This window comes from Formica exsecta, unplaced genomic scaffold, assembly GCF_003651465.1.
Source record: "Formica exsecta isolate Colony F162 unplaced genomic scaffold, ASM365146v1 scaffold357, whole genome shotgun sequence".
Lineage (NCBI taxonomy): Eukaryota > Metazoa > Arthropoda > Insecta > Hymenoptera > Formicidae > Formica > Formica exsecta.
Genome location: NW_021850817.1, coordinates 36,396 through 47,853, shown reverse-complemented (window position 1 = coordinate 47,853; position 11,458 = coordinate 36,396). Strand labels below are relative to the sequence as shown.

Genomic DNA, 11,458 nt, shown 5'->3' with positions numbered 1-11,458 from the left:
TATTATATTTTATTATTGAGTGCCGTGCAATTTTTATCTACAAACAAAAACAGCCGTCATAGCAGCGATGCTTGCGCGAGTCTCCTGCTCTCTCTTGGATTTTATGAATATTTATTTTATAATATATGTAAAATATGCACCTTTCTCTGTTTTGTTATTCTCTATTAAGAAATATATGTCTCTATATAATATAATGAGACAATTTTTATATGTATTCTCTACATTTGCAAGTAAAAATAATCTTTACTACTATTCATCATAATTTACAGTTCATTAATTTACGAACCGAAAAGAAAGTTTGGTAGATACTTTATTTGTTTGAGATTGAGCAGCAAAAGAACGATTGTATAAAAGCTCTCTCGGGGAACCGCCGGGCGCACTCAATCGTGAACTACATCCGTGATAGTGTGTTATTATATCGTCTAAACTCTCGTGATAGAAAAGTCGCTCGCTTTTCCAGTTCGTACTCTCGCTTACGAAACGCGAAGTTTTCGATAGTAATAAAAGAGATTTCTCGTCGCTCGCGATTAACCTCTCGCAATTAAAACGCGCCGTTTATTCCGTCGCTCGCGGAATCACGCCGTTTATACCGTCGCTTGCGGTATTCAAGATACATCCGCCGCTCGCGGAAAGTATCTTTGCGCGTCCGGTGCAAACGCGATCTCGCAGGGCTTCTCTCGCCCACGTCCATTTCTTTCCCGCATATTATTGGTTTATATTATCCAATACGCATGTTGGCAGAACAACTAAATTACTTTGACATATAATGTAAAAATAAAATTCATAATTATTGCTCTAGGAAAAGTCTGCTTTTTTATAAATAGACAAGCTTATATAAATAGATACAAAGCTTATAGATATATATTTATCGTCTGAATGTCGAAATGAAATATTTTATTTGTATATTACTTTATATATAAATTTGATAACATGGATAAATATGGATAAAATATATCAAACGTTCTTTGTCCTTCATAAATTAATAAATAGCTGTAAGTAATAATCAAATGTCATAAAAATTATTTTTAAAGCAAATGTGAAAAATATACAATAGAGTATATTATTTAGATGTATTTACAATAATATTAAAAATTGCAATGTGATCAAAATAGTGGAATATATTTAAGTGAAAAAAATTTTTAATTCAAAAGACAAATTTAAGTATAAAATAACTTTTCAATTAGAGAAAAACTTGACGCTGTTAAATTCAAAATATAAATAACACGTTAATTAGATTAGCATATATTCAATTTAGCAGCCTCAAGTTTTTCTCTAATTAAAAAGTTATTTTATACTTAAATTTGTCTTTTGAATTAAAAATTTTTTTCACTTAAATATATTCCACTATTTTGATCACATTGCAATTTTTAATATTAGAAATAATAATAAATGAATTTTGTAAAATAAATTTTTATTAATTGGCGCAATATTTTTACATCATTATTTTTGTAGAATATTAAAACAACTAGTTTGTAAAACAGTTTTTTAGTTTGGATATGACAGTGTTTTTGTATTAAAATAACATTATTTTGTATAAGAATTTTTCACAACAAATTGAAATAACACTATTTTGTATAAGAGTATTTTTATAGCGAAAGGCGCTTGTGCGCGTGCACTTGGCGCCTTTTTTCACTTTTTTTAAAAAAAGGTAATTTTTTAGCAATTATATCATTTCTTTTTTTACTGTATGTTATATATTATCTTATTTTTGCAATCAGATTAAATGAATACACCTATTAAATTTCTGAATTATATCATAAAAGCAACTCTTTCATTTCTTTGATTGTTACTATACGCTTGTGCTATACTATAAATTACGAGAAAGTAACTTATTGCGTATTTCATGTATGCTCTATTAAATGAAAATGCATCAATTAATTTGTTTTTATGTAGGGAGACGAGAAAACAGAAAGAATAAAGTCATACGAATATAATAATATAATAATGAACTAGCAGAGAGAGAGAGAGAGAGAGAGAGAGAGAGAGAGAGAGAGAGAAAGAGAGAGAGAGAGAGATTGATTGGTGATTGATTGATTGATCTTTATTAGCTTTCTCAGCTATTTGTGATACAGATCTAGTTTACATTAAATACAATATACTCCTTTTACAATTGTTTAAACCGTTCAATTTTTACATCGTTTTATCAGCTGATAAGGCATTATACACTTCAATTCCTTCGTACAATATACTCTTTTTGTGCACTCATAGTTCATAGTTCTACGAAATTACAATGTCCTCAACTAACAGCGTTGCACAATCAAAGATAGGAAGAGAGGGACGGATTTGTCCGATTTTTACTAGCTTTCTCAGCTATTTGCATTACAAATCCTCAACCCAGCAGTCAATCCAGTCTCCGACAGTGCTATGCGTGATTCATTATCTTCATATCTGATGCTGTATCTTCTTCCTTCTGTAGTTGTTACTAGTGTCCTCCCAGCCGGCTCTCCTCTTTTCTTCCTGTATCGCCCTTTTAAATGTCGGACATTCCAGATCAAGGGCGTCATGCTCATCTTTTATTTTCAAGTTGTATGTTTGAATCTTAAACATACAATTTATACATCTTTTGTTTGTCGCCGTGCATTCAATCGCTCTATGATTTTTTGTATATTTGTGGCATGTTTCATTTCGTGTACAATTCTTTGCAATATGATAATAACCCCAGCATTTAAAACACCTTTTAATATTAATGTGATTAAATACCAGACACTTTCTCCATCCTACATTCAGTTTTCCCATGCTCAACATTATTTCATGAGTTTTTTCATCTGCTTCAATTATTACAGAACCTTCTTCTTTACCTCTTCTTCCGGATTGACTTTTAACTATTTTCTTCACTATTCGCATATGAATTTCTTCATTCTTCGCGTCGATCTTGTTCTGCTTTTTGATTGTAACTATTAAATTATCATCATTCAACTTCATTTCTTCTTCGCCAATATTGACAATTTTTATCTTAGGTTTCATCCGCGGTGACTCAGTTACTTTGAAATTTTCGCCCAGCTTGGCTTGTACTGTAGCCTTTAATTTTTCCATTTCTTCTTCAGTCTCACAACCCAGAATCACTGTTCCCTTGCTTCCTTTTTTTAGCCTCGTTACTCCCACAGGCATATTCTTGATGTTTATCTTTTCTTTTATAAATTTTTTAGTAACTTCACTCTCCTGTTGCATCTTAGGTTTGACAATTATAATATTTTCTTTTTTATTCTCTTTAACTGCATCAGTATAACTTCTTTGTGCTCCTTCTGACGGTCCTGAAGTTCCTTCTTGTATCATTCTTCTCAATTATCCCATTTCTTGTTTAAAATTTTCCAATTCTTGTCGAACTATTTCCTTAATCATCATCTTGACTTCCTTTTTACACGCTGTTTCATCTTTTATTTCCTTCACTATTTTTATAAGCCAATCTATTTTTACCTTTCCGCTGATCCACTCGCGCCTGCTACTCTGTTTCCACTGCTTAATGCCGTATTCCCCGTTGATCTTCCCGTCGATGTCATAGCTGCTTCTTTATCGCTATCAATAATAAATTTGTCAAATGGTTCACGACACGCCACCAATTTGTGATTTCCATTATATATTTTATGCTTAATTACACATCCTGGATGGTAAAAAAGTTTATCGCAAGACTTGCATGTTACAGCTTGGTTCTTTATTGCCTTCTTACATGCCGAGCATCGATATACGTCGTATTCTTCCATATCAATATTTACCGGTCGAAACTGCTAATATCAGCATAGGCGATCAGTCACCTTTGCGTCCACTTTCACACGTCAGCACTTTGTCCACCTTCAATGTCCACCTGCCGTACGAGACTTGGGCGTCCCATACAAGAAATGTAGTTCTTATGTTCAAATCAGCATACTGCAGCTAGATAACACTCATGGCTATTCCCGGTCTATGTAGCTATTACTTCAATAACTTTTTACCACTCTCCCTCATTATTTAACTACTTAAAAATTATCACTTTTATAGAGCGATGTTTGACACGTCTTCTCCATCGCAGAGAGAGAGAGAGGGGGGTGAGGAGAAAGAGGGGAGAGGTAGAGTGAGGGAAAGGGGGAGAGGAAATGAGGGGAGGGAGGAAGGGTGGGAGGGAAGGAGGGAGGGGTGAGAGAGAGAGAGAGGATACTGCAATAATGTTAGTGCGTACATGTATATTACTCTCACACGCATGAAAGAGACAAAGATAGTACGATTATGTCTGTCCTTGTCATGTAAGATTGCAGCTCTGTCTATCGCGACATCACGCAACTAATCTACTGCTCTGTTTTATTCTTCAGTCTCGATCTCGCACACACACATATGCACAAAAGTTTTGCATAGTAAAATCTTTTTTATAAAGCTTCTAAACTTCCTTCTCCAAATTCACTCTTTGATGAAATGCCGAGTGCGGGATCCACTTGTTAGGCACGTGGAAATTACAAATCTTTTATATTATGCAAATGTTGATGGCAGAAGCCGATAACAAAACTGTAATTTGTAATTTTTTTTCACTTTTTGCATGAAATCATATATCCCGCACTACGTTACTATGTGTACTTTAATTATGGAAAATGATTTATTAATATCTATAATCAACAAAAATATTTTGCATTTTGACTAATATTCACAATCTATCGGTAAAACAGAACAGTCCGACATCCTTTTAATAGTGAGCAATTTTTTTAAAGCATTTTCATTGCGCCTGTTCCATTTATTATTACTTTAGTGCATATTTGCGGAATTCAGATGTTGTATTAACTTCGGAACTCATTCGTAGTCGTTTTTTATTTTGCAACCGGTTGCGAGGAATCTTTATCAGATGCGGCGTATCGGAAAACACGAAAACTTTTTACTCGCTGTCCAGAGGGTGGCTAAACCATGTTTTCGTGTCATCGATAGAGGTGGAAATGCCTAATAGCGACCACATATTCTTATTCGTGGATGCGCCGTCAGCAATTATCCCGTGAATTTTTGCTCCACTTTCTTCGAGGTACGCAATGGCTTTGACCGCAATCTTCGCTAATTCTTTCCCTTTAACAGGGTTTTTCGATGCGAAAACAGCAATAGGTTGTGTATACGTATCAGCAAGCGATTGGAATATGATAAATAAACCATGAGTTGCTTGATCATCAATGTCGGTAGACTGTGGCTCATCGTTACCAAAATTAGTCAAACCAACGTAGGTAAGATTTCTCGAGCAAACTGAGACAGACCTTCGCAAATTTATTTCATCCAATAAAAACACGCCGTGACGCTGCAGAGATGGTTTACGCTCAAAATGTTTCTTAAGAAGTTGCTTCTTAAAAAGCCGTCATCAAAATCGCATTTCATATTAATCATAGAAAAATAGCCGCGAGTCGTCCATGTACAGGGTAGTGGCAGAACGTTATTTTTGCGCAGAAACTCATAATATCCCGGCGAGCGGATGTTTATCAATATGCATAACATTATCCACTCCTCTGTATAGCATCGAACTCTCGGATCTTTCTTTGTCGCAACCTCTATTACTTCCTTGAGCGCAATTTTTTGAGCGGCTGGAACGTTCAAACCAGAACAGTTTCTCTCCAAGCTTTCAGCATTGATTCTCGATATTTCTTCTTTTTTGTCCTTCAACGATTGCAGTAATAATGCCATTCGTACTTTAGCGCGGTTCTTGTCTTTCGCAACTATTTCTTTTTCGCATTGTTGTTAATTTATTTTTCTCCACTGGGTTTGATGATCTGAAGATGCGACGCAATGTTTTGCACTTTTTAAATCTTGCCTCCTTCTGTAATTGTACTTTCCGTATTTTTAAACAATTATCGCATCTCTTCCTTTTCGAGATTAGAGAGCAGTTGTTGTGCTGCCATTGCTGAAAGTAGTTTTGAAATACATTGTCAGCTTGCAGGTGATAAACATTAACGGCGTCTATGCCGTTGCATACGTTCATTCCCCCGAATGTATCCAAAATATTTGGCAATACTTCGATTTTATTCAAGACTTCAATGAGCTTCGCTTCCTCTGAATTAACGAAACGTCCGTAAATATAGTAACGTAGTGTTTTATCAGAGTGGAGAGTTACACACTTCTAAATTATTGGCGAATCTACTCCGTTTTTCGTTATCGTTCTAGCATACAAGAATAGGAGTCTCTGTCCGGATACTTCCGATAATTGTGAGACGCTCCACGATTTAGATACTGCAGCAGAATAGGTTTTCTGATCTTCGACATTACCCACTTGTTGATTAGTACCTGGAATCAGTTGTATTCTATTTAGGAAACAATATACAACGATTATACAAAATCTCCGTAAGCAATTAACGAGTAACAATAAATAAAAACGAGTGAAATATCTAATAAACTTTGATCGACAAAATCATTCGTACAAGTATGTGCACGGTTACTCGCACGATGGACAGTTTGCTGACGACTTTCATGCACGCCCTCAAAAAGGAATTAATTTTTCATTGACGCCAACATTGATTGACATTTTGCTTCCTCATACAGGAATCTTTTCATGAAAATTTTTTTTTTCGACATTTTCATATCGGGATACTCAAAATTGTGTTAAACGATTGTTTTACAGGATTTAGAATTTTTCGAGAAATGACATCATATCAACTATGACCAGTTGTACTGAAATTTTCTACGGGAACAAAATAATATTCAGCGGTGCTAGATATTTAATTTAATGAAGATTGGTAGAAAAGTTCAGATTTTATGATATAAAAACTATATTATAATAATAATTTGAATTGCTAAAAAAATGGTCACTTTATAATAAAAATAACTATACACTTCCTCACTTACGTTCATTAATTATCACGGTCGGATAATCGAAACTCCTATCATATTCTGACTCTGACACTGGTATTGTTGCTTCAGATGAAGCTAATACTTCCAGACACTCTTGTTGATCCAAAGAACTTGCAATGTTGATATATGAAACCTCGGAGGTAGAATTCGAGTGTTGCCTTTTCACAAGAATTTCATCCAAGGCTAAGAAATCAATAATCGCAATGTCAATAATATTAGAACTACAATATAATCCAAAGCTAATGTACATTGCAAAGAACATACTACTTGTGGCTGAATGACGATCACCCACTTCGTTAATCAGTACAGGTAGAAGAGAAAGTTCATCACTGATCAATGAATTATCACTATATACAGTAGAATTCTCAGCAAGTGATGCCACTGCAAGTGATTGCTGCATGTCGTTATCACCAAATATTGTTGGTATGGCGCAGCTGTCTAATCAGGGATGCTTGAACGGAACCTGAAGAGAAAAATACATTTATTAACAACGAAAATAAATAGCACAAAAAATTGATTGTGGTATATGGCTAAAGAAATGTATATGAAAAACTTACTTCTGCAATAACTTTTCCGTTAGCGAGTTTAACATATTTCCTGATTATGTATTTGTCCTCGAAATGCTGTTTGCAAATAAAATGCGAAGATTTCAATTTTAAATACGCCGAGTATCGTGGCTTCCCATCGTTTCAACATACCGGCTTCATCCGGCACTTTAAAAATAGAGTTATTTCTCACGTTTTTGTAATTTGATTTAAACCCCAGAACGGCGCACGATCTCCCCATTTTGCTGCATACACTTATCCGGAGATGCGTTGTTTTTTTTAACACAAATGTAAACCAAAGAGCATGCACGAATTTGAAGCACTATAACAGTAAGAAGAACACATCGTCGAACAAGAAATTTTGAGGTTACGTTCACCAAGTGCAGTCGATAGCAGCGACACGTGATGGCGATGCCATAAATTACAAAAATGCTTCAATATCCGAGTCACTCCCTACCATTGAAATTTGTCAGAGTTGCAAGACTTGTGTATACGACTGTGAGAGCGGCGAACATTTCGCTCTCGTTCTAAACAGTCGGAAAGTCTAGAAGGAGTCGCAGTCGGTGCGGATGCCGAGAATGCTAGGCGGAGACTGCGAACTCGTCAATCCCTCGTTCCATCATTTTGCATGTATCAGGATCGGTTTATCGGAAAGCTCGTACAACTCGAATGGCTTCAGGTCGGTACCTGAACCACCAGACCGGTCTGGTGTCTGGAGATGTTTCGGCAGTCCTTTTATATCCGAGTAATAACGGTCGTTTTCCCGCTGTGAGGAAACGATGCGTTCATCATTAATTACCGCTATCGAAAACAACGCGTCGTTATCCCTACCATAGGGACAAGACGCGGTTACCGTTAATCATTCGGGTATAAAAAGACCGCCGAAACATCTTCAGATACTAGACCGGTATCTGAAGCCACTCGAGCTGTACGCACGAGATATTCCAAAACCGATCCTGACAAATCACGAAACGATGGAACGAGAGGTTGACGAGTTCGCAGCCTCCGCCGAACATTCTCGGCATCCGCATCGACTGCGAATCCTTTCAGACCTTCTGACCGTTTAGAACAAGAGCGGAGTGTTCGCCGCTCTCCTCGAGAGTTCTCGAGCTACGGTCTAATATCCGGCCGCACCGGCCAGCCGGACAGTGGGTTAGCGAGTTCGCTGCCCCGTCGAACTTTCTCGACTCCACCGATCATCCTTAAATCCACATACGGAATAGGGACGGAGAATTCTCCGCCCGATTTCCCGATTTCGTACCGCATCCCCGAACAACTGGGAATACGCGACGCGTCAATAAACAATGACGCTTCATTTACGCCACCGTAAATCATGGACTCGCCATCCGCGCAATTAACCGTCGCGCCGAATAATCGCCGCACCGTTTCTTTTGTATCTTGCGCCCGTAATAATAAACACGGTCTCGCCATACGCGCACTTAGCGCCGCGCGCCGAATAACCGCTGCGTCTTTATAATTATATCTCGCGCGTTCTATTGTATCTGCGGAATTCTCCACACGCGCATATTATTGCAATACGCGCCGAACAATCGCCGCATTTTAAATATCTCGCGCTGAAACATCCGCCGCGCGCCCGCTTCGCGGGATTTAATTGTAAACTGACCATTGTCGAAAGAAGTAAATAAACAGACCATTTAAATCACGCGTCTTTCATAATTATATCTTGCGCACTGAATCATCCGCACGTGCACATCACAATCCGCGCCGATCCATCGCGCGTTAAATAACTCGCGCCGTAACATCAGCCGCGCGCTCGTTTAGCGGAATTTAGTCTATTGTAAACTGATTATTGCCGAAGGAGGCAAATAAACAGACCATTTAAATCACGCGTCTTTCGTCGTGTCTCAACCCTTTCATGAGCCCTGATCCCGACCGAGCTAATCCGTACTCGCGAAAGCGGCTCGTTACAAAAATATTAAATAACCCTGGACTTAGTGGGCATCCCTGTCTTACCCCACTCCCCAATCAAAATTCTTCACTTATTTCACCTCCTACCTTTACCCTATTTTTTGTTTCTCTTAATATCTCCTTTATTTTCTCTACCAATCTCTCCCTTACTTCTCTTTTCCTTAGTACCTTAATCAGTATTTCTCTGTCCACTGAGTCGAAGGCCGCCTTGAGATCGAAAAATAAACATATTAATTTTCCTTTTTCTTTGCTCAGCCTCTTCTGTACTAAGTAATTCAGCACATACACATTGTCCATTGCCCCTCTGCCTCTCCTGAACTCTGATTCTCCGGTATAATCCCTTTCTTTTCTGTTTTTTCCCTTAATCTTTCGGCTAAAATCAATGTGTAAATCTTAAATAATGTATGATGTTTCACCTTTCCCGACGCCGCGGATCAAGGCTCGCCGGTGCCAGGATTCAGGAGAAGGGGGAAACTCCAATTCACTCTTTCTCAGTATAAGCGGTTAAACAATTGGTTTATTTAAAAGTTACTAAAGATATTTATTAACGATTTGACACTGAAAGCTACATTATGTATACTATGCAACATGCGGGAACGATGCGTACAGAAGTTTGCGAACACTATACTATTTTACAATGCATCAGGCGAGAGCGGTGCGTACAGAAACTCGCGCACGCGGTTCTATGTGTTGGCTGGTGTGCGTAAAGCTCGGGAAGCGAGCGCGGCTTGTGCGGACGTGTTCTGTAGTAGCGGTATTTGTATGCAAGCAATTAGCGGTATTTCACTACAGACAGAATAGATCTTAAATACTACGGGGCGTCGCGTGGCCTTTAATGTAATTTCAACCGCCTGATCGCCTTATCCTTAGAAGGACGGGGCGTCGGCACTTTCTGCGGCTTATCCTTAGAAGGACTAGCGCGCTTGAGTAGTCTAAAGGCCGTGTATAAAGGTGGAGTCGGCGCGACACTGGTAGCTATCCTAATACGGGCAATTAACTCTACAATCACAATGCTCGGCCTGATGGCCGGTCTAGACGCGGTATATACAACGCGGTCTTACGGTCTAGCGGGTCGCAGTTTAGATACAAAACGGTCTTACTGATTAACCGGTCGCGGTATGTACAAAGCAGTACTAGAGTTTAACAAGATGCGGAGACCCAAGTGGTCTGACGGTTTTAACTGGTTACGGTATATACAAAGTGGTACTAGAGTCTATCAGGGCGCAGAGACCAGAGTGGTCTGGCGGTATATACAAGGCGGTACTAGAGTCCCTTAGGATGCGGAGATCAAAGCGGTCTGACGGTATAACAAGTCGCGGTATATACAAGGCGGTACTAGAGTCCCTTAGGACGCGGAGACCAGAGCGGTCTTACGATATAACGTACAAACAGGTCGCGATATATACAAACGGTCTTACGATATAACAGGTCGCGAAGAACGCGATACGGACTTATAAGCTAGTAAGATGCGCCGTCCCAGCAACCGGGAAGCCCGGCATAACCACGGGTAGCCCGTGACCTGGTTTAACGCGAGATAGGAATCCTATCAGGGATGCCAGTTTTGAGACTCTGCCCGTTGCCGTAGCGTGAGAAGGGATAACGCACACAAAGAAAAAGCCGTGTACGTGTGCGCTCGGCGCTCGGCTAGCTTCGGGCAGCAGACGAGCGCAGACATACAATCTACTATCTTTCTTTCTTTCAGTCGTTCAGTCAGCTATAGCTGACGCTTTCTCGAGATTCTCGAGAATCATATGTTAGCGCGGCTTGGCTCATCTATTAGATCTCGCGTAAACACATAAAAATTACTAATAAAATAAATCTTATAATTACATTATAATTTATTCTATACAGGGTGGTCCTCGTAACGGTCGTCACGATTTTTAAAACACTTACAATAATCTGACACAAAAAAGTCATAAACAGAAAGTTATCAGTTTCCAACCGGCAACAAATTGCAAAAATAAAAATTGACCTAACATTATTTTTTCCATAAAAAAGCAAGGTCACCTTCAATTTTTTAAATGGAACTGCCTACTTTCTATTGCATATTCTTGTAGCTTATCTCGAGAGCTTTTCAAAACACTATAATAAAGTATTTTTTCATTAAGTACTTTTTGAGTTATTTTATATTTTAATCTGACATATTTTGATATAAAAAATAAAAGATGTCGTAAAATATTTAGTTTTCGATAATCTTACCGTAATAC

The 11,458-nt window shown here is 38.2% G+C and overlaps 1 protein-coding gene across 1 annotated transcript; it reads right to left on the bottom strand.

The window, feature by feature from the left end:
* Window positions 1–4,831: 4,831 nt before the first annotated feature.
* Window positions 4,832–5,616, bottom strand: LOC115238742. Its single transcript, XM_029812789.1, has 2 exons — window positions 5,458–5,616; window positions 4,832–5,281 (listed from the first exon to the last, which is right to left on the bottom strand). The coding sequence occupies exons 1-2, from the start codon at window positions 5,614–5,616 to the stop codon at window positions 4,832–4,834; spliced, it is 609 nt and encodes a 202-aa protein (XP_029668649.1).
* Window positions 5,617–11,458: the final 5,842 nt, after the last annotated feature.

Coding starts and splice junctions, on each gene's coding strand:
- LOC115238742 (XM_029812789.1), bottom strand. CDS start 5,616: ATGGCATTATTACTGCAATCGTTGAAGGACAAAAAAGAAGAAATATCG. Junction 5,282..5,457: donor CGACAAAGAAAGATCCGAGA/GTTCGATGCTAT, acceptor CGGCTTTTTAAG/AAGCAACTTCTTAAGAAACA.